Source organism: Sus scrofa, chromosome 15, assembly GCF_054392235.1.
Source record: "Sus scrofa isolate SSC_HxYL_T2T_F1_AM1 chromosome 15, Sscrofa_HxYL_maternal_Yorkshire_Landrace_v2.0, whole genome shotgun sequence".
NCBI lineage: Eukaryota > Metazoa > Chordata > Mammalia > Artiodactyla > Suidae > Sus > Sus scrofa.
Genome location: NC_139397.1, coordinates 14,482,958 through 14,507,581, shown reverse-complemented (window position 1 = coordinate 14,507,581; position 24,624 = coordinate 14,482,958). Strand labels below are relative to the sequence as shown.

At 38.9% G+C, this 24,624-nt stretch overlaps 1 protein-coding gene across 2 annotated transcripts in view; it reads right to left on the bottom strand.

The window, feature by feature from the left end:
• ARL5A (ADP ribosylation factor like GTPase 5A) overlaps nt 1-22,777 on the bottom strand; it is a 30,904-nt gene extending 8,127 nt beyond the window's left edge. Inside the window, exons 1-5 of one of the 2 annotated variants that reach the window (XM_021076258.2) lie at nt 22,439-22,777; nt 9,637-9,697; nt 9,015-9,162; nt 6,486-6,569; nt 954-1,105 (exon numbers count right to left, since the gene is read on the bottom strand). In XM_021076258.2, the coding sequence (XP_020931917.1) occupies nt 954-1,105; nt 6,486-6,569; nt 9,015-9,162; nt 9,637-9,697; nt 22,439-22,484 (491 nt within the window). In that variant the 5' untranslated portion in view covers nt 22,485-22,777. Of the gene's footprint in view, nt 1-953; nt 1,106-6,485; nt 6,570-9,014; nt 9,163-9,636; nt 9,698-22,035; nt 22,357-22,438 lie in introns of those variants that run through there. The other variant, XM_084998651.1, reaches the window with a different exon arrangement.
• Nucleotides 22,778-24,624: the final 1,847 nt, after the last annotated feature.

Sequence of the window (24,624 nt, the reverse complement as noted above, 5' to 3'; positions counted from 1 at the left end):
TATATAAACCCAAAACTAAAAAGATACCATCACCTATTGATTTCTTCTTTTAAAAATAAAACTGCCAAAGTTCATACGTAGCCTAACTAATGATATATTTTTCACACAATTACTCAACGTATATAATTAAATCTTTTATCAATCCTAGATGATTTGTCTTTGTTGTCAAACTTAGTATGATTTAATCAGTGCTTTTGCTTAAAAACCTTTTATAAAGATAGTATATATAAAGATACATCTATATGTTTATCTGTATCTTGACATATATTAAGCTATTTGACAAAGATATATGTAAAAGATATTTTTACTTAAATAAGTATGTGGGCAATTGGTATAATCTGGATTCTTTTTCTTTTTTTAAAGAGTAGATTCACTTTTTTGAGGTTCTAATTATGCTCTTCTTCAAATGTCTGTAATCAGGTACTTCTATTTCACTAAGATCTGGCTTCAGCTCCAATTTAACTCTTTTTTTTTTTCTCTGCTTTTAAATAAATCCATGAAGGATTCTAAATAGAGATCTTAAATTTGGGATTGAGGTTCTTCAGGTGTGAAGAAAGGGCAGAATTTTGTGGCATAGATAAATGAGTTACCTCAAGTGGCAGAAATTTTCTACTTTTAAGACCACAGTGGACCAAATGATGAATTACTGACACTATCTATCTATGCCCCAAGATTCTGCCCTTTCCTAATACCTGAAGAACTTCAATCTCAAATTTAAGATCTCTCCAATTTAATTCTTTTTTGCCTCTTTTTAAATACACACAGACCCACCATATTTTAGAAAAACAACTACAACAAAAACTCTACCTTAGCATCCTCATCCTGTTTCTTTTTTTTTTCAGCCCACCTCTCCCTTACAAATTTCTGTACATAGTAACTTTAAATACCTGATTTTAAGGAGAAATACAGGTTTCAAAGCAAAATACATATCATTCATGGAAAAGGCATCTTACCCCTCGCCAGTAAGAGCACAGCATGCCTGGATATGCCACTGGTGATCCTTAATAGAAGTTAGTTTCAAAAACTGGGAGATTTCTGCTACAGTCATGCATTCTTTAACATCTTGTTTATTAGCAAAGATCAGCAATCCAGCTTTCCTTAGATCCTATAAAAGCAAACAACACTGTAAAGGCCAGCCCGCTTTTTTTTTTTTCCATACATTTTCCGACTTAATTAACACACAATATTTGACAGTCTTTATAATCCAGAATTTCTCAACTACTTGACATAAAAGCATCTCACAGCTCTTATGACAGAAAGTAAACTTTAAGCTGAATGTATATTAAATAAATCAATCTATATTTGTATGGATTTATACATATCTTGTAGTCTTGGGTTACATTTTTATAGTCATAAGCGCTATATTAACAAAGTCTTATCTTTCAATATAATACATATCTAACTCTTCCCCCAACCACAAACTAGACTTCTATGATATTAAGAACTACTCTTTAGCACTTAAGAGCTTTCAAAATTCTATCCCAATCTACACTTTAGGTATAGGTATCTCTATCTAAAGCCAGTACCCTTTAGGCACATAGGAAATAAACGAATTCAATATATATAATATGACTTAGAGTCTTAGGACTTAATTCTCAGCTGAGAGGAGCTATCCTAAACCAATTCTATTAATTTGCTGAGACCCAGCTCTTCTATTTTTTGTCCACGAAGGTTTCTTAGATTTGAATGTATGATAGAGCCTTCTTCAACTGGCATTAAACTTATCAAGTTTCCCAATTAGATAGTGAGTTCCCCCACTTCTATGTTTTGACTCTGAGGCAAGTTCTTTGACAAATCTGTTCCTCATAACTAACATTTATTGAGTCTCTAATCTGAGCAAGACACCCATTATACTAACCATTTTCCAAACAAAATCTCTTTAATCTTCAAGACTGCTAAAGGTAGGCTTTACTATTCCCATTTTACAGATGAGGAAAATAAGACTCAGATGTAAGTAACTCATACAAGGTCACATAACTACTCAATGACAGAGCCAAGTCTGAGCTAAGATCTTCCTACTAGAGCGGTTAGCCCCTATGTGTAAAATGCTGAGACCACTACTTGCCTCCTGGAGAGGTAGTTTGAATGACTGAATTACTACACTTAAAGCATTCGGTTCAGTCCTTGGCTTTTATTTCATTTACTGCTCTGCAAATGAGGATTACCTTCACCCTTGTGCATGTCCCCAGTGGACTGATACAACATTTTACACACAAAGCAGACCACAGGTTAAGTTAGTCTCCTTTTGCTATGCTCTACCTTCCCTCACCCAACCATTTTTACAGCCAGGATCTTCCCTGATAACCTATGGAAAGTTACAGAACTTTTCCTCATAAAAATGCACATAGGGAGGAGTTCCCATTGCGACCCAGTGGTAATGAACCTGACTAGTATCCATGAGGATGCAGGTTTGCTCCCTGGCCTCACTCAGTGGGTTAAGGATCCAGTGTTGCTGTGAGCTGTAGGATAGGTCACAGACACATCCCACACTGCTGCTGCTGTGGCGTAGGCCAGAGGATACAGCTCCAATTCAACCTCTAGCCTGGGAACTTCCATAGGCCGCGGGTGCAGCCCTAAAAAAAAAAAAAAAAAAAAAGAGAGAGAGAGAGAGAGAAGCACATAGAGCTATATGCTCAAAAAGCTTGTTACAATTTTAGGATGTTAAAAGGCAGCCTAAAGTCCATTCATAGATCCTGGACTAAGAAACCATGGTGGATGCTCTCAACAAGTGGATTAAACTCTCAGAAAACTCTGAGATTTTGGTGTTATATTCGCAAGTTTTCCCAGCTGTGTTGAATGCCATCTTCTTCTTCAGGATTTTAGTGGAATCTTTTGGTTTCAAGCACATGTTTGTGTATTTGAAGCAAGAAAGCATTCCGCAGATTTAAACTGACATTGCTCCACAACATTTTACCCTTGTTAGAATAAAGTTTTGATGACTTTGATTCTTTCTGATATAAATAAAAAAATGTAAGTAGTAAATTTCTTATTTGCTTAAAAGGAGTTATGCAATATGTTTTATATAACAATGGAGACTGACTTAGTTACAGTGCCCTCTGCAGGATGGCAAATACACTACTACAGTTAAGAACAGTCACCTGAACAGCTTGGGCAGAAAGGGATACTCTAGAATCTAGAAGTTTTAAGAGTTTATATTCAACTTGTTTCACCTATAATTCAGTTCACCTGTGTATATAAAAGGCAAAACTTAGAAGGGATGAATATAACTAGTGCACACACACATCATCAAGGATATAGATTTTTTTCTCTTATCCTAATTGGAAAATGGAACAATCATCAAGAGTAGATATATGGCTGAATCACTTAGCAGATGGACTTTCCATGGGATTTCATTCCTATCCTACAAATTGTCTAGATTTCAGAATCTCTTGCCAGTGTGTGTTGATATCTTTCATATAGGTCAGGACTGCTAACACAGGCATGTTCAAAAACAACACACTTTAGAAATACCTGACATTAGAAAAACTGGGCACAAGTTAGGACACACAGTTTATGTTATTTTATTTACAAGTAATCTATATCATCACTTTTAGTAATGAAATTACTTGGAAAAGCCCCTGGACTGAAAATTGGAAACATAAGAAGAAAAAAAAACCACATTAATTATAATTTTTCTAGCTAGCTGTAGGATCAAACTTTTTAAATTTAAAGCTATTTTACCTATTTTAAAATACTTAGAAAGAGGAGAAAATCCTCCTTTACTTTTTATTAATAACTTCACAACCAATTATGCATTATGAAAATAGTATAAATGAGAAACTGGATTAGGGCTGTTCAATTTTACTTAACGACAGGTCAAAGTACAAGGTCAACAGTGGTGATCTTTGTACATCACCCATTTTAAATACTTTAAAACACTTCTACATATCACAGATTTCTGTACTTAAGAGTCTAAAAATATTTAGTTCAGTCAAGAAGATGAATAGCACATGCAAGACGTATTTACTTAGCATCTTCTATATGCCATATGTAGTTGTCAATTTGTTTCTCAAAGCTTCATTTGTGAAGACAGTTCCTAGAAGTTAAGTCATTCTAAATAAAATTCATCTATCCTTTTGTGTTTGGAAGTTTTAAAAAATCCATGCTCTTCAAGGTCTTACACCACACTTAAGATAAAGTTTCCGAAATGTTTTAAAACATCTTACAGCTTTGTGTTAAGTAATAAAGAATCATTATCAGCGATGTTAACACGACTGTTGGTTATCATGGTATGCGTGAAACAGCTGACTAACCCACATCATAATTTCTTTCCCATTCGCACATTCTCATCCTTGATCATACATCCCTCCAGAACTCTGCCTATCTGGCTCTTCCAGACCCTGTTTTAAGTGGCTTACTCTAGCTCTCAACTTCATTTGCAATTACTTTCTTCTCTGGTAATCTCCTCATCCATCTTCTTTCACTTTCCAACTAGGCCCTATTTCTGGCTTTTTCTTTTTTTCCCAGCAAAGAGCCTGAGTGATTCAAATGCCTAAATTCAAAAACTGGTCAAATCACATAAAATTCTGGGCCTCAGTGTACAAATCCTTAACATATGAGGTTAACTGATCTACCCGAGTTAATGACCCAACTTATAACATTCAATGGCTTTGAGTCTTACTATTGGGCTTTTAATATACTGATCTTCCTACATATTGTCCAATTAGATTAAGAATGAAATACAGAGGCTACCTATTCATGAAAAATATAGTCTAGAGACAAATATATTTGTGTCTTATTTTTCTTTTTCCAAAGTCCTCATAAAACAATAATAAAAAAAATCCATCCTTTGGTATAAAATGAAGAATGGTGCATTCTTGTAAAATGCAAAGGGGAACTTTAAAAAAAACTTAGCCCCCTAACTCTTTTATTGCTTATTTTGCCCAAACTAGAATTGAAACCTGTTAAATAAATATACAAAAGCAAGGTCTGGTTAAAAAAAAAAAAAAAGCCCAAGGGATTTAACTGCTAGAATTAGTCAAAACCAGGGAAAGTACATCTTCTTGGCTATAATAACCGCAAGGAAAACAGGAACTTCAATTTACATAACCATTTTATTAGGTTTTCCTCAAGTCTTGAATGATTGCCTGAAACATACCAAAATTCTTAATGAAAATCCAAAAAGCAAATCATTGAATCAATATTAAAGTTAATGTGAAACTTCATTACAAAGATATCCCAGTTTTCCTAAGCTTTAGTAAAATTCTACTGAAATTAGGAGTTCCCATCACGGCTCAGTGGCTAACGAATCCGACTAGGAACCATGAGGTTGCGGGTTCGATTCCTGGCCTTGCCCAGTGGGTTAAGGATCCGGCATTGCTGTGAGCTGTGGCGTAGGTCGCATATGCGGCTCAGATCCCGCTTTGCTGTGGCTCTGGTGTAGGCCAGCAGCTGTAGCTCCGATTAGACCCCTAGCCTGGGAACCTCCATATGCTGCTGGCGCAGCCCTAGAAAAGGCAAAAAGACAAAAAAACAAAAACAAAAAAAACCCCATAAAATTCTACTGAAATTAAAAATTGCACAGTATACATCTAAATATTAGTTTTTTTATTCCTATAAATTGAGAAAGCAACATCTGCAATAAAAAGTATGCAAAAATAATCAATCGCCACTATGGTCGGTCCTCCTTATCTGTGGGTTCCACATCCATGGATTCAACTCAGACTGAAAATATTCAGGAAAAAAAAGTTTCAGAAAGTTCAAAAAAGTAAAAATTGAACTTACTGCATGCCAGCAACATTTTCTTAGCATTTACACCATGTTAGGTATTATAAATAATCTAAAGATGATTTAAAGTATGCAGGAGGATGAGCGGAGATTATATGCAAACACCATGCCATCTTACATAAGGGACCTGAGCATCCTCAGATTTTGGCATCCACAGGCATCCTAGAACCAAAAGTCTACTGACTCAGAGGTGAGACTGTATTATAAACATTATATGATTGTATAGTTACTACTATCATTACTGACTACATTATTCAGTTACTTAATTTTTAGGTTATGCCACGAGTAATATTTCCCAAGGACTAAGAAAATGTGGCTAGTTATAGTTTTGTTCAAAGGGACAATATCAGAGACATAAGAGCAACAACATCTAAACTTAAGTCACAGAACTGAGTTACAATTAAGACTTCCTATGTGTCCCGAGACAGTAAGATCTCATTTCTAATGATAATCCTCTGTACAATTAAATGACTTAAAATGCAAAATGAAAGCCAACTGAGGTCTTTTACAACAGGAAAACCTCTAAACCAAATTTATCTAAGATAAATGGAATTAAAATTCTACAACTGACTCCACAATCTTTCTGCGGCTTCCAGATTCACTTCCAATTTGGGAAGTGGCAGAAGTGTAAAGCAAGCATGGTCTACAGATAAAGAATCTTTTTTTTCAAATTTGAAATGGTATCATCATGAGAAAGTGGAAAGAATAAATGTGATGGAAATATCCCCCACACAATCTAATGCCAGAATTCTACTTACCTCATGGGCCAACATTTTATAAAGTTCTTCTCTAGTTACAGAAATCCTTTCTCTGTCTGTACTGTCCACAACAACTATTACAAACTAAAATAATTACAAAAAAGAAAATCATTAGTGATTACATCATTCGACATTTGTAAAATTTATAAAGTGCTTATTTGACTTATATGCTAACAACTTCAAGACATCTGAAACTTACACTATGGTATTACTGGAAAACCAGAGATACCCACTATACGAAGCCTAAAGGCCTGATCCATCCTGGATGCAAATACATTTACTAATTCTTAAGAGAAAATAAAAGGCAACATCATGATTTCATTTTATTAGAATATTTTGCTAATATTCTAACCAACAAATAACATGTTTGTTTTCTAAATTAATACCTTGAATGCCAATGGGTCTATTTGCAGTATAAGTCAATAGGACAAAAATACATTATGGTCCTAAATTTAAGTTATAAATTACTTCTAGGCAGATATTATTTATTATTACCAATTTAAAAAACTAGAAGGGTATTTATGTGGGAATGGAGTAATGTGACAGTTAAATCAATTTTTTAAAAAATCAACAAATTAAGGAGTTCCCGTTGTGACTCGGTGTTTAATGAATCCGACTAGGAAGCATGAGGTTGCCGGTTCGATCCCTGGCCTAGCTCAGGGGATTAAGGATCCGGCGTTGCCGTTGAACTGTGGTATAGGTTGCAGATGTGGCTCAGATCCCATGTTGCTGTGGCTGTGGTGTAGGCCGGCAGCTATAGCTCTGATTCGACCCCTAGCCTGGGAACCTCCATATGCTGAGCGAGCAGCCCAAGAAAAGGCAAAAAGACCAAAAAAAAAAAAAAAAAAAAAAAATCAAAAACAAATTAAAGAATAAATCTGCATCTAAAATCATACTCTCTTCCTCATATAACTGGCACTTATTACCTGCAAGCACAACTCCTTAATGAACTGATGATGAAGCTAGTTATCAGAAGACACAATTAAAGACTTACAAAGGAGCTGCGCAGGACTGAGCTACAGTTCATCTCTTTTTCAACTCCATGAGCCCCAAAAGGCATGAGGGAAACAGGAACAGATATTGTCACTTTATGATGGCATTTGTGATGCCCCAGTTAGTTCTGACCACCTATTATTAGCATGCACTATTTACTGTTTAGAAGTAGCTTTTCATTTCCAAATAAAATGAAATAAAATTCTCTATTTTTCAGATTTCATCAACCATAAGGCAAATGGATAAGAGAACTTCAATCTTACCTCTTCTCTCACTGGAGACTTTAGTGACACTTGATTTTATTACTCTAAGACCTGTTCTACACCAAGCCTTTTTAATAAAGTTATTGATTTTCAAGGTGTTACCATGGATTTGATTCCTGCGGCGTTATATATGAGTATCGATCATTTATATACCCTCCTCTTCTCCAAAAGATATGATTAAATGCATAATGGAGTGGTAGAGGATCAGGTCATTAGAGAACATTAATGACCTAATATTCATCCTTATACACATTGAGTTTTATTAACTTACAATCAGCACTAGAAAAACAACTGTAACAGCCCTTCAACTTACAAGATCTATACAGTGAAGCTCTCAAATGTCATAGGTCTGAAATTTTCTCTTGAGAAATATATGTAAATAAAACAATTATTTCTAAATTGCTTTATAATAAAAATAAAAAGAATTCTGTAATGTGCAATTGTGTTGCACAAAAGAAAATACATAGTAAAATACTGGCCAGGATTCAAACCACCAGAGCCTTCTCATTTAACTAGGATCCCCTCTATGCAGACACAAATAAACAGTAAGAGAGAAATGAAATTATAAACTAAAATGGAACTCTTTATAAAAACAACTACTTGGGAGTTCTCTTGTGGCACAGTAGGTTAAAGGTCCAGTTTAGTCACTGCAGTGGCTTGGGTTACTGCTGTGGTGTGGGTTCAATCCCTGGCCTGGGAACTTCCATATGCTACAGGCACACCAAAAAACAAAAACAAAACCCCAAAACAACTATTTAAGACAAGATCCAGGATCAATATATAATCAGTCTCAATCACCAATTCTCCCTACAGAGGTTCAATGAGAATGGATATACAAAAGGGTGACCCCAAAAGAGGGATTCAGAGATTCCACTATGTTTAAACTCTACTTACATTAACATACTGTGATATTTCAAAAAGATTAATTATAAGAGAGAGTTCGCATTGTGGCTCAGCGGAAATGAATCTGACTAGTATCCATGAGGATGCAGGTTTGATCCCTGGCCTCGTTCAGTGGGTTAAGGATCCAGCACTGCCGTGAGCTGTGGTATAGGTTGCAGATGCTGCTCGGATCTGGCGTGGCTGTGGCGTGGGCCAGGGGCTACAGCTCCAATACAACCCTTAGCCTGGGAATCTTCATATGCCATGAGTGAGGCCCTAAAGAGAAAAAAGGAAATAACTTTAAAAAAAAGACTAATTATAAGAGTTCAAATCTAGACGATGCTTCCCAAGCATTCTACTCAAAGAAGGTTTAGTGTATTAAGAAACATACCTCTGTGTTAGTATAGTAAGTGTTCCAGGAAGAACGAAGAGATTCTTGGCCACCAATATCCCACATCAGAAAACGTGTATTATTAATTACTATCTCTTCTACATTACTTCCTATTGTAGGGGACGTATGTACAACTTCATTCATAGAACTGGAGGAAAAAAAGTTCAAATACATTACCATTAGCAAGGAAGGCAGATTGTTTGAACATTCTTTAATTAAGGGATAAATCAATCAGCATGACCTATTTTATATCCAAATGTCCCCTTTACACTAGCTCATTATAGAGTGAACAAAAGGTTTAAACAGAGGTAGAACTAGGTAATGGAATATCTAGACCACCTAGATTTGTTCCAGATTGAGTCTATATAAGCAAATATGTCTCTGCTGTCTACAAGTAAAACAAGTGAACAACATGCTCAAGGTCATGCTCTGGAGAGCTTAATTCCTAGCTCTCCAGGAACAGCTGCCTAAATTTGGCTTTTGGTTCATGGCCAACCTGCCTTCTCACAGAGTAATTTGAATTCCATATAATTTTCATCAAATAATTTATTATGATTTAATCAAATATCACTCAGGTGGAAAAAGTAACCATAAATAACATTTTTAAAGTAGTAATACTTACAACTGGTAAAGGATGGTAGTTTTTCCTGCATTATCCAGCCCAACAATGATAACTTTGTGCTCTGAAAAAAGAAAACATGAGTGATTAACCAAAAACAAAAATTTTTTAATTTCATATTTCATCCATCCTTTCTAGCTATGGTATAAATCAGTGCACAGCACTTTATACTTTCTAGAAACTGAAAAGAACATCCCAGCAAGAGACCAGCAGACGTATACCATTGATCTAACCCTCCTATTCCCCTCATTCTATGGAAAGAATGCTCATCTCTCTAGGAGGCCAGAAGCACCATATTATTTCTATTCTATGGAGGCCTACTCTAAGCAAAGTATTCAAAATATAATCATAACAATTTATGAATAATTTAAGGTGCAAATATTTCATATTGGACTAAGCCACTTAAGTTCTAAATGTGAATTTTAGGCTTCAAATGGGTATGTATCAGTGAGGTGAGGTGAATGAGAATAAAAGAGGGGAAGCCTTTTAAAGCTGCTGGCAGAAGGCAACTGCAAGCTATCTGAGTACATTTGAACCATAGGATCCTTCTAACCAAATTTAAGGACCTATGGCTATGGTGGCAGTAACCCTCTCCCACCTCTGGCATCACTTTCTCCAAGTTTTCTTCTTTCTGTCTCTTGATATCTTTTTTTTTTTTTTTTTTTTCCCTAGGAAGTTCAAGGAATCCAGGACTCAGTGAGCTCATAGAACCACGAGAAAGAACAATAAATTACTGGAGTTCCCATCATGGCTCAGCGGTAATAACCCGACTAGTACCCATGAGGACACAGGTTCAATCCCTGGCCTCGCTCAGTGGATTAAGGATCTGGTGTTGCCGTGAACCTGCGGTGTAGGTCGCAGACACAGCTTGGATCCCACGTTGCTGTTGCTGTGCCTGTGGCATAGGCTGGCAGCTACAGCTCCGACTGGACCCCTAACCTGGGAACTTCTATATGTCATGGATGCGGCCCTAAAAAAGACAAAATAATAATAATAGTAATAAATTATTGCTTTAAGTCATAAAATTTAGGAGTAGCTTGTTACACAGCAACAGATGACAAAGCAAGACGGAAAAATATAGGTGATTATGTGACCCTGGGCAAATGACTTACTTCTCTTAACCCTAAGCTTTCTCACTGTACAACAGGGACAACGTTACCTATCTTTCGGGGGGTTATGTAATGATTAAGATTGCCTACCAACAAGACAAACGTTTCCTAATTCAATTCCCAAATCTTTCCTAAATTCCAATCTATGTAGTGGATAAACACAGTGCCACTCAATGTACTCCAAATCCAATATTCAAACCTTTTCCTAATTCTATCTTACTTACTATGCTTAATGATATCACCATTAATTTAGATGCCTTTGGAGCCCCTCAACCTCAACATCTAATCTGTCACCAAGTTCTACCGATTCCACCTCAAAAGCATATATTCTGAAACTGCCTCCTCTGCACTGTCCTAGTTGTAGTCTTCTTACCTCTTACTGTACCCAGTGGGCTCTCTCCAAACCATCTCCCTACTGTTTCTGGAGTAACTTTTCTCCACTATAAAGCTGATATTGCCACTCTCTTATTTATTTATTTACTTTAATTTTTTTATTTTTTATTTCCCCAATACAATTTTTTTTCTATTGTACAGCATGGTGACCCAGTTACGCATACATGTATACATTCTTTTTTCTCACATTATCATGTTCCATCATAGATGACTGGCTCTCCATTTTGACAAGAAAACAAGGGACAAGTTCTCAGCCTTGTAAATAAAGCCAATCACGAGGAACAGGCTTCAGCTTTATCCCTCACCACTACTGCCAGGTATCTAAGCTGGAGTGCAAGCCATTCTCCCAACATAAGCCACCACATATGGTCACAGCAAACATTTCTCCATCTATACTCCTTTTTTCTTTAAACCTGTGCTGTAATTATCCTCTCCAATCTCCACTTGAAGGATTCCTAGAAATCTTTTAGGGTTTAACTTCCCCAAGAACAATCACTTTCTCTTGCTCTTCTGCTACACCTCTAATATAGCACTTCTAATTACTTACGTGCACACTTCTCAACTTAATAAGGCACCCTTCAAGTGTATGATCACATGCTACTCAGCTTCATAATCCCAATGACTACAACTTTTTCTGGCACAAGGTAGGTAGTCAATAAATGCTGAATTAATTAACATTCATTCTAGAAACAGGATTTTAATACTTAAGAGTAAGAAGAGCTTTAAGAACAAGCTTTTGCAGTCAGACGGTAGATGTTTTCCAAATAGTTGTCATTTACCATAGAGAGGAATTCCTAATGTTATATAGGTATCTCCTGTTATACAAAAACAGGAAGATCAAGTAAATACAGAACTTTAATATAATCCATTTTATCCAATCATTCATTTCTTTGAAGAAAGAGAAGGCAGCTTAGAACCACTAGGAGCATAATCATGCTCCCCTTTACAGGTTCTTAAAAGTCATTTTAAAATTGCAGAACCCAGGGAGTTCCTGTGGCGGCTCAGAGGAAGTGACCCCAACTAGAATCCATGAGAATGTGGGTTCAATCCCTGGCCTCGCTCAGTGGGTTGCCGCAAGCTGTGGTGCAGGTCGCATACTCAGCTCAGATCCCTTGTTGCTGTGGCTGTGGCTGTGATGTATGCCAGCAACTGCAGCTCGAAATCAACCCCTAGCCTAGGAACTTCCATATGCTGCAGGTGCAGCCCTAAAGATCAAAAAAAAAAAGCAGAGCCCAGTCTATTTTACCTTTAGAGATGACTAGGATGGAGGTCCTGAGAAAGTGATCCAAAGCAAAGATGATACTTAATGAAAGTAAAGGGTTAATAACAAATAGAGGGTATGCCAAGGGAAGGCCAGCTGAATGACCACCAGAAGACCTCAGCAGGGGCCATTCCTCTGATGAAACTACTTCGTGCATGGCCCTAGGTCTCCTAGGTCCACAAACTCAATCCTGCTACTATCTCAGAGTAGACAGGATTCAGAGAAGGCAATTTACAGACTACAGTAAAATAGAAACAAGAATGCCAAAAGGCATACAATGAAATCAAATGTTCAGAACTACTTGACAAGTGCACTTTCTCCCTAAGGAAAAGCATATAGTATGGCCGAATTAAAAACAGGATTACTTGGGGAGGATGGAATCCCATCAAAGGGAATATTATAGGCTGTGGCAACTGATAAATCCATCTTCACAGTAGGACCCTACCTGCATTAGGACCAGATTACTGAGTCCCTGGAGCAGGGTGCCTTCTCACCTGGGAAGTTTTTAAATGGCAAGGTGATTTTGCCCGACTTTGTATGTTTCTATATCCCAAAATTTAGCATTTCCTTTCTAATGACAGGTATCTTCTTCAGTTCTAGTAATACAAGCACCTATAAACATTTTAATGTATGTGGAGTTCATTTAGGGCTATACTCCGATTTCTGACCTAAATGAACGTTTTTAGCTTCCCATTTGAATATTAATTTTTAATAATATAATTCTCAAAATGTCAGCTTATTTTTAAGTTTCAGGAACACCATTTTGTCAACCCCTTTGCATTAGCTGCAAGACTACATTTAGACAGACTTGTCAATACTAGGGAAGAAAATACAACTACTCTGACCAATGAGAGAAATGGTACTTTAAAAACAGTACGAAATGGACAGAGGCAAAAGCAAACAATACAAATATAGGCAAGGATCTATGATAAATAACTAGAGAGTGACTAAAAAAATGTGTAGTCACAAATGCAAGAGCACTAACTCTCACAAGGTCCTTAATAACTTAGGGAGGTTATATTCTAACTATGCTAACTAACATTTTTCAAAATATTTTGCTACTCTTCTTTTGCAACTGCTTTCAGAGCCTAAGGTACACTGTGTTGAACACTCCCAATGGAAGCACACTTTTTATAACCTCTAAAGAGGAATCTGATTTTAAATGAGAGGGGACCATATGATATCATCTCAGTCACAGGATGTCACCTTTTTGTTGTTAAATAAGATGTGGTCCCCAAATTATATGATTTAAAAATCTGTCTCTAAAGAAATTTTAAAAGGAGTTCAAAAGGTATTCTGAGTTAATAGCGCATATCAGTAGAAAAACTATCTGGCCTCCTAAAATGATCACTTCTAAGAAAATTCTATCTGGCTTTTTTATTATTTATTTTTTGCTTTTGTTTAAGGCCCTACCTGCGGCATATGGAAGTTCTCTGGCTAGGGGTCAAACTGGAGCTGCAGGTGCCGGCCTACACCACAGAGGGATCCAAGCCATGTCTGTGACCTACCATGCAGCTTGCAGCGGCAACACCTGGTCGTCCCACCAGGGGCCAGAGATCAAACCCACATCCTCATGAATACTAGTCAGGTTAATAATCTTCTGAGTCACCACAGGAATTCCAGGTTTTGTTTTTTAAAGTGGTCTCCTTAATTTAGCCATACCCCATGGAACTTATTTCCTGATTTCAAACATAGCACTTTTCTACCACTTCTGTGAGGAAGAACTAACTACACAACACACACACACAAAACTAAAGAAAGACTTTGTATCATACTTGCCCACAAGACCAACAGGATAAACTGAAACTGCTATGAACAAAACCATTGTGTGATAATACACATAAAGTGAGATAAAGCAGATGGCAGACTCACACCAGGATTCCATCTTTAGTTGCCAGCTGAGGACCAGATGGGGTCCTAAAGACACAACATCTTTTAACAGTCACTGAATGAATGAACTAGAGAATCAATAAGCTGAAATTAGATAACATAACCTGTGGTAGATAAAGATACTATGTTTCTTCCCTAGTTCCTAGAAATAAAGCAAGCACACCAGGGAGAGAAGGCATGGTGGATGATACAGGGTGAAATTCATGTCCAGCACCGTGCAAAGTAAACAGAAGAAGAGAGTGTCAGAAAAGGTAATGGGGAAGTGAAGAAGCAGCTCATAGCACTCTCCATACTGGAAACAGCTTCCTTCTTCTAACTGTACAAACTCAATGAATTCCATCCAGTCACCTACAAATGCATAACTATGCAAACATTCCTCCAAACTCTTAAAGACATAAAGCAGATTTCTAAAATCAATCTAGGGAATGCAAGCTAACATATTTGAACACATGATGGTTTCTTTTAGTGGTTAAAATATTTTTAAAAGAAAAAGAGGAAGAAAGAATCTCAAAACACATGTGTGCAGAACCCTAGAAAATCTCCGAGGAGCCAAAGGTTCTGTGGAGCAGTCTGAGATCTCTTGGAGGACATTCCAATAAGGCCATGATCCAGAGGCCATTCACCCCTTCATCCCACCCAAACTCCTACAAGCCACATGCAATACCAACTTACACCCACTCCCTCCCAAGACTTGTCTCTATTCGAACTTTTGTGTGTTTTTACAATTGGTGTTTTACAAGCACCAATGGTTGTTTTTAATAGCTTTCTAAGTGTATGGTACAACATGAGGGCCACAGAACTGTAAGATGAAGACACAATTGGTGCAATGGGCTCAAAGATAAAGGTGCCAAATCAATGGTGAAAAGCCAGTTTATTCTCAACAATAGGGTTAGATTAGTCACACTTTCTAATACTAAACCAACTTCCTTTGAATATCCTTTGGTTCCCCTACCACTGCAGCCTGTTTCTCTCATTACCAGGCTGGAACAGTGTTCTATGTAAAACATCAAACTGTGGCTAAAAAGTATTACAGTTCACTTCAAAACAGCACTCCACAGAACCTAATATAATGTGCATAGTAAGAGATAATGTTACTATGGGCAAATGTAATAAAACTTCTGGCTATTTCAATTCTTTGATTCATGTGATTCATGACAAGTTTATTGCTTAGTATGGTTTTTCTTGTAGAATATCTATGCCACAGCATTCTTGCAGTTTCTCAGATAAGCCAAAACAACTACATACTGTTAACAGTTACTTGGGTAGAATTTTGAGTTATCACTTAGGCTTTAGTTTCCCAATCAATACTGTTTCATCAAGAAAATGCTTGCTTCCCTTCTTCATTTCCTTTTGATACATGCACGTCCAGCTCCTTTTATTGCCAAGTTCTAAGAGTCACTATATATCCTACCAACTAGTATTCAGTAAATTAAGGGGGAAAAAGAAGTCATCATCACCCTGGAGGCCTTCAATCTCTGGATTATAGCGAAGTCAGAAAACACAACACTGAGGCAGATAAACTGAGTCACTCTGATGCTTCATTCTCACTGCATATCCAAACTATCACTAAGCCCCTTTGATTCTATCTCGCATGAAGCAAAAGGTCCATTTCGGTAATGTTTACTATAGTTCTCTTAGGCCGTAACAAAGAAAATAGAATAAAGTGTGTGCTTAATAAATATGAATGAGTAAATGAATCAGACTTGGAAGACATAAAGGGTAGAAGGGGAATAATAGATCAAGTCACTACACATTAAAAATTCAGGAGTTCCCATTACGGCTCAGCAGGTTAAGGACGTGAGGTAGTCTTTGTGAGGACGTAGATTCGATCCCTGGCCTCACTCAGTGGGTTAAGGATCTGGCGTAGCTGTAGGATGTGGTGTAGGTTACAGATGTGGCTTTGATCCTGCACTGCTGTGGCTATGGCATGGGCTGGCAGTTGCAGTTTCAGTTTGACTCCTAGCCTGGGAACTTGCAATACGCCACAGGTGCAGGCCTAAAAAGCCAAAAAAACAAACAAACAATCAAAAAAAAACCCACCAAAAAACAGCCGTGCTGTGGCACAAGTTCAATCCCTGGCCAGGGAACTTGCACGTGATGCTGGCATGGCCAAGAAAATTTAAAAAAGGATTCTCTTTTTTTGCACCAGGAGATTGCTGAATGAAAAGCAACAATTATACATGACAAAAGTAGAGATCCAATTAGGAAACAGAAACCACACAGCAATTTGAACTTGCAGTTTAATTTAAAGAAAATAACTATTACAGGGGATTGGAGTGATGAAGGATTGGCTAACAAAAAATAACTCTAAAGATTAAAGGAATGACAAATACACAGAGCATTCACTCTGGAGCTGGGACAGAACTTCCCCCAATTCCCTAGGAATGAGACGCAGACCTTGCTCAGGGCCTGGCCTCGGCTCACTGAATGTCAAAGCCGCTGTGCAGACTTGCCAGTGGATTGTGCTGGAAATCCTTCCTCTGGGATGCTGGGGAAAACCCTTCATTGGGAAATATTTCACTGGTGGACCTCCCTTCTGACACCAACTGAGGTGGGTACCAGGGAAAAATAACGCTGACACTATGCAGTGCAAGAGCCAGCCACTGGAAGTGTTCACACTGCAAGAACGGGACAGAGCCTACTGAGAAGCACACCATATCCAGGAGGAAAAACCCTCCACTTCTGCAGTGTCCCTGCAATGCCATCTACCGACGAAGTTTAAAATTGTGCCAGCTGGCAAAAGAAAAATATTTAAAGGGCCCACCTCCATATCCAGAGGGCATGCAAAAAGGGTGGATGAGGAGCTAAAAATTTTAATAACAGGCACTATTCACCCCTTTGGCTACCCAGCTTCTATATGAACTTTTCTGCACATGTTTGAAATCCCCCACAATGAAAAAAACAACAGAAACAAGGTTCCTGCAGCAGAGGCAGCTTCTCCAAAACTTAACCACAACTTATCACCCCTTTTCTAAGGAACCAATCAGAGAAAACAATCCCATTTGTTTATTTTTATTTTCATTACTCTAGGAGGTAGATCCAAAAAGATACTCCTGTGATTTATGTGAGAGTGTTCAGCCTATGTTTTCCTCTAGGAGTTTTATAGTATCTGCCTTTAAACCATTTTGAGTTTATTTTTGTGTATGGTGTTAGAGAATGTTCTAATTTCATTCTTTTACATGGTGGAGTCCAGTTTTCCTAGTGCCACTTATTAAAGAGACTGTTGCAGTTCCCATCGTGGTGCAACAGGATCAGTCTTAGGAGTGCTGGATGAAGGTTCAATCCCCGACCCAGCACAGTGGGTTAAGGATCCATCATTGCTGCAGCTGCAGCTTAGGTCAAGACTGCAGCTTGGATCTGATCCCTGGCCCAGGAATTCCATATGTCGCAGGCAGCCAAAAAAGAAGAAAAACTAAAATAAAGAGACTGTCTTTTTTTTCATTGTATTGTTTTGTTTTAGTTTTGTTTTGCTCTTGGCCATACCCACAGCATGCATAAATTCCCAGGCCAGGGATCAATCCTGTACCACAGCTGTAACCAGAGCCACAGCAGCGACAATGCTCAATAAATACTGAGCCCCCTCGTAGTTGTGGATCTTTTCGGGGGGTGGGGGTCCTTCTCCACTGTATATTCTCATCTCTTTTAAAAGTTTTTGGACAAATGAAGCCATTTAAAGTGGGAAAAATTTTTGCAAACAAAGCAATCAACAAGAGATTAATCCCCCAAATATATGAACAGTTTATGCAGCTTTATATCTACAAACAATTCAATCAAAGAATGGACACAATGGAGTTCCCATCATGTCTCTCGGTAGAAATGAATCTGACCAGCATCCATGAGGTTCAATTCCTGGCCTTGCTCATTGGGTTAAGGATCTGGCATTGCCATGAGCTGTGGTGTAAGTCACAGTCGCAGCTTGGATCCTGCATTGCTGTGGCTGTGATGTAGGCCAGCAGCTACAGCTCTGATTTGACCCCTAGCCTGGAAACCTCCATATGTCATGGGTTGGCCCTAAAAAGATTAAAAAAAAAAGGCGTAAGATCTAAATAAATATTTCTCCAAAGAAGACAGACAGACGACCAAAAAGCACATGAAAAGATACTCATCACTAATTATTAGAGAAATGAAAATCAAAACTGCAATGAGGCTTCATATCTCATACCAGTCAGAACGGCCACCATCAAAAAGCTGGAGAGTATGTGGAAAAAAGGGACCCCCCCCTACACTGTTGGTGGGAATGTAAATTGGTACAACCACTATGGAAAACAGTATGCAGGTTCCTTAAAAAACTAAATAAAGAATCACCATATGACCCAGCTACCCCAATCCTGGACATATATCCACAGAAAACCCTAATTAGAAAAGACACATGGACCCCAATGTTCACTGCAGTGCTATTTACAATAGCCAAGACTGGGAAGCAACCTAAATGTCCAGTGACAGAAGAATGGATAAAGAAGATGTGGTACATATATACAATGGAATTATTACTCGCTCATAAAAAAGAATGAAATAATGCCGCTTGTAGTAACATGGACAGACCTAGAGATTATAAGTGAAGTCACACACAGAAAGACAAAAAACATATGATATCACTTACATGTGGCATTTTAAAAACTGATACAAATAAACTTATTTACAAAGCAGAAACAGACTCACAGACTTTGAAAACAAACTTATGGTTGCCAATGGGGAAGTGGGGGAGACTGGATCAGGGGTTGGGGAAGGGCAAAGGCACACTTTTGTATATGAAATGGACCTGCTGTAGAGCACAGGGGAATCTATTCAATGTTCTGTGATAACCTATATGAGAATGGCTATCTGTGTATGCATGGCTGAATCTCTTTGCTGCAGAACAAAAATTAACACCACATGGCAAATCAACTACACTTCAGTAAGACTACACCTTTTTAAAAGAATGCAACGAGGCTATCGGTGGGGAAATTTCATAACTTCTTTCATAGTTCACAAAAGCTCTTCCTTTTCTCTAACACAAATCCTCATACAAAGAAGATTTTGTTTTGTCTCAGGAGCACTAACTAAGACACTAGATGATCTTGGTTATTATCTCAATCTAAAACCTATCACAAAGTTCCCACTGTGGCACAGCAGAAACGAATCCAACTAGTAACCATGCATGAGATTGTGGGTTTGATCCCTGGCCTTGCTGTGGCTGTGGCTAGGCTGGCAGCTATAGCTCCGAATTCGACCCCTAGCCTAGGAATCTCCATATGCCGTGGGTGTGGTTCTAAAAAGCAAAAAAAAAAAAAGTCTATCACTTTTCATTGTAGAGCTTTAAGCAAGTTACCTAATATTTCTTTACCACTAAAAAATGGGGGGGGGGGGGAATCTACCTCACAGGGTAAAGGGTAAATCAATTAAGTGAAGACTAAATCAACTGCATAAAACACATAAAACCTAACCTTGCGTGTCAGTGTCAACTGCTATTATTTTATCTATAAAGATGGAGTTAGCTTATTTTCTGTCTCCCCACATAACAACACAGGGGTTTGTGTTGTTTCCTGTCTATCCCCAACACCTAGACCAGTCTCGGGCACAAAACAGGTGTTCAAAATACTTGCTTTACAAATGAAGTACTGATCATAAAGCCCTCTATACTAAAAAATACTAACGGCAACTCTTCAAAGTCCTAAAGCGGTAAAGGTTTATAGTTCAGTAACAAGAAACACCTAATGGGGGACACTTTTATATTAAAAAATGATGCCAGTCACTTCTTTAAGAAGACCAGTACCAAGGACATATTTCTGCAGTGTTTTAACTCTGGCATTCACCAATCTGCATCACCTAGTAAAATCATTCTAGAACCTAGTTTCCTCTTTTCAGGAGAAAAGAATAACTACTTCAAAGGATTTTAGAAACATTTAAAAAAAAAAAAAAAAAGATACATTCAACATCCAGGACAAAGTTTGTACCCTATTGATTTAAACAGCATGTGAATGCAACCTCTGGTTTTTCAAGTTTGAGCAATATGCAATTAGCTTTCACTGTGTACTCAACCTAGCTGAGCTTAAACTGAAAAAGCTGTTCTAAAGGGAGTTCAGAAAAGAAATGGCACAGAGTTTGTTCTATCAGCATAGAAAACTCTGTAATCCCCAAAATCTTCCAAGAGTTTATGTGAAAAGAACATAGGGTTGTGTTCTGTATCTTATAAAGGTAAAATAAAACATCTAAGATATATCTGACACACACATAAAAGACATATACATCCAATTTACAGAACTAAAAAGACTAAAAAGCACCTGATACTAGATTTAATGGTGAACACTGTGACCTTACTGATAAGACAACGACATCATTTAACAGAAGAGAAATAGTTTATTCACATTTTCACAACACTGACATCTAAATTAGAACTTAACCTCACTTAATTCCTCTTACTATTAATTCCCAACATTGAAATAAAGGTCCAGTCAAAAATTACCACAAAGTATAGGTAATAAGAACACTACTCAGAGATTTTTAGTGGTAACAAAGAACATCTCATTACTTACTACTGGCATGTAGCTGTTGGCAAAGTTCTAATTCATTCTTAAATTACAGAGACAAATAATTTTATCATTGACTCAAAATAGAAAGTAGAGACATCTAATTTTGCTTGCAGTACTGGAGCTCAATTAACAAGCAAAGTCTTTTTAAATTTCATAGCAGAACTGAAATTTACTAGCTTTGCTAAAAATAATACAAAATGATGGATTTAAAAGCCAGAATAGATCTTATCTATTATAAGCACCACCCATTTTACAGCAATTTTAAATTTCAATTCTTGAGACCTAGAGATTAAGTTTTGTGGACTTCAGTCATATATAGTCAAGATCCCAGCTGTTCTAGGGGAGCTCCAGATCCAGGGAGGTGAAGTGACTGGTTCCCCCTTGCCCTCTCCCAACAGAAACAGCCAGCCAGAGGCTGTGTAGATTAAAACTGGCTTCATCCAGTTTATGAAAATTCCCCATATCATTTGAAAATCATCTGAAATATTACTCTTTCATTTAGTACCATGTGACCTACATTATCATCTTTAGTTTTTTTAAAAAAATACTCTAGAGATCACAAGTTCCTAGTTCTGCTCCCTTTCCACAGTCTTCTTACAGGAGCAGCAGGATCAAACAGGAGGCGGGACGGTGGTACATAATAGATGCCACCATTCCTTTAAGTCTTTACTGGAAAATCTTAGGCTGTGACACTACTACTAGCTTACACAAGAGGAAAACACAAACTAAGTTACTGACAGCAGGGATGATGAATCACCCAACTTGAGTTAAAATGAAACAAAAGTACACCAATAACTATGCTGTATCTTAAGCACCATGGAGTCTTTTTCCTAAAATTGTATCTTCCTTCCCCAGTTTTACATTTATTTTGGAACATATTTCAATAAATCTGATATGCATTTCAAGGCACTGTTTTGAGTTTAGATGAACTTGAGCGTCTCTTTGACCACACACTCTACACTTGGTAACTTACTAGTTACCTACACTTAACAAACACTTCATACGATATGGTTTTTAAATGCTTTCAATAAAACACCTTAACATTTCTAATCCAGCCCCCAAACCCTCTACTTTACTAACCAACACGAGTAGGAAAATGACCTTAAACAGATATAAATACGGCAAACGGAGAGGACCATCACTACTCAGGACGCCTAAGTGGCTTCTCCCGGGTGGGGGAGTGCAGGGAAGACTCTCATAAACCTGAGGTGTACTGGACAAGTCAAGAGCGATTGCTCACGTTTTCCGCATTCAGCAACCCTCGGTAATGCTCATCCCAGAGAACCTCAGCATTTCTCCGTGGCATGCAAACCTCCAACTGTTCAAGGAAAATGGACCAGGCTATGCAGCCCGGGGGGTCGGACGGGGGGCAAGAAACCGCCGCTCACAACTGAAATCGGAGCAATGGGTGTATTTGCGGAATGGACTTCTTAGGAAGGTCTCCTAAGACAAAGGGCTGCGAGTCGGGAACCATTCCTTAGCTGGGCGTGGGATCGAACCGCCCCAGGCCCGCATCCCCAGCAGCCGGGAACCAGAGCCGAGACCGCGCCGCCCACACTCCGGAAGTGTTCGGAGACCACCCCCCCAACGCGTCCAGGGCTGACCCTCTCCCCGACCCGTACGCGCTCGGCCCCAGCCCCTACCCTGGTGATTGAACAGTCTCCATATCCTGGTGAAGAGAATTCCCATTCTCGGGCAGCGGACCCCCCTCCAGCCACCCGGGCCTCCTGGCCTCCCCCAGCTCAGGCTCAAGGGGAGGAAAGAGACGCGCCGGAGCCTCCGTCTCTGCCGCTGCTGCTCCCGCGCTGGCCGCCGGCCCGCTTCCTAGGAACCGGAGGGAGGCCGCAGCCCAGGTCGCCCTCCCGTGCGCGAGGCCCCGCCGCTGCCGCCGCGGCTCTCGCCTGGCTCGCGGACATCGCCGCCGCGTTGTCTGCGACGAGCCTCGCGGGCCACCGTCCTCCCCCAGCGGCTCTCGGGCGGCTGCGGCGGCGGCGCCCAGGCGGGCGGGGGAGGCGAGGGGCGGGGCGAAGCGGACGGGAAGGCGCAGGCGCACGGCTGGAGGGGCGTGGCCTGGAGAAGGGCGCCTGCCCGGCCCCAGCTGATCTGAGAAAACCAGGCGACCTGTAGGCGGCGGGACGCAGCCCGGGGATCCAAGCGGCGCAGGGTGCTGGTTGGGGCTGCTCGCTCTCGTCTGCTTGCGTGGGCGTCTCAGCGAGCTTTGTTTTTCTCTGCGTTTCTTCCACAGAGCCGTAATGTGAACATGTTATTGAGTGCACATCCCCAACCCTGCGTTCACACCGCACCCAAGTACCACGTCCCGGCCTTCATAAGCGCGGCATTCCTGCAGGGTCTTTGAGAGAAGCTCAGCACCTTTATCTCTGAAACTTTTAGGCCTGAACACCCAGCAGGGTGACCTTACCTAGGCAGTCGCTTTAGGGCTATTCTGTACCTCAAGGCTATTCCCTCTCCAATCTTCCTCCCCTTTCAGGCCAATGTTGTCCGAAACAAGATCAAGTCACTCCCATGTTTTCAGGCCAATCTTGTCCGATCTTGATCGAGTCACTCCCATGTTTAAAATTGTTTAGTGGCCACTAGAGCTATTTGAGCAGTAAAATCCAAATGCTTTAGATACGCATTGTTCTCCACAGTTTGGCTTCAGCCGTCCTTTCCAGCTGTAACTCCCATCATTCCAAGCTGGTTAAATAGGTGGTCAAATGTTCTGTCTGCTCTTTTAGGCTTCTTGCCTGAACACTTTGAACAGCTGTGCCACATACTATGCAAGAGTCACACTGTTTCATCAACCCTCTGCTGTGGGATACTTAGTTGAAAACTAGAATATAAGCGAATAATTAGGTAACTTGATATCAGAGTTCTTGTTTCAGGTGTTATTTTTTGGCTGGGCAAGTTACTTAACCTCTCTTTGCCTCCACTTTTTATATGTAAAAGCAGAGGGTTTGTTGCTGAGGTCTTTCTTTGATTCTGGACCATCTGATGCCTGTAGTAATTAGTCTCCACTCTTGTTAGAGGCAAAGGTGGGAAAAAAGAAACCAAGGTTGTTCTCTTCCACAAAGAAACCAGAAACAGCTCGAATCCCTTCTCTTCTCCTTAACTTTGGTAAAAAGGAAGAGAAAGAAAAAAGTGGGGGAACTGTAAAAGATATTTTGAACAGCTCCTGCCTACACACCCACTCATCTGCAAGAGCTAAGGAAATTAGAACCAGCAATAAACTATACTTTTCCACCCCACTTCTAGCCATACACTATCTCTTCTCAATATATACAAAATACCTCATTTGAGTAAGAACTCAAGACAATCTACATTTTTTCTTAGTCGTCTTGAGCTAGAAAACTTGTACCTGTAAAGCAAAGGGCAGCATTGAGGACAGAAACGTGTCTCTTTTTAAACAATTGTTCAGGAAAACGTCCTTTGTTTTCCTTTGGGACTTATGGTTAAAAAGCCTTTATGAAGGGAAAGAAAATTGCTATATTAATCCATTTTAACTTGTGGATTGTTGTGTTTGTAGTTACATAATAAAGTACTCTCTAGGCTATTTAGAAAAACAATATTGTTTGCATAATCAATTTACATTAACCCTCTAATAATTCCATTCTTGTACACTACAAGTAATGCTTTTGGCAGCTCTAAAACTTTTTGCAAACTCTCCACACATCTCTGTCAATTTATTAAATGGATGTCATATCCACATTAACTTGTGAAGTTTGGGCTTCATATTTTATAATCTTCATTAAAGAGATGGTCTTATAGATTATTTTCTTTTAAAAATCTTTTTTTTTTTTTTTTTCTTTTTTTAGGACTGCACCTACTGCAT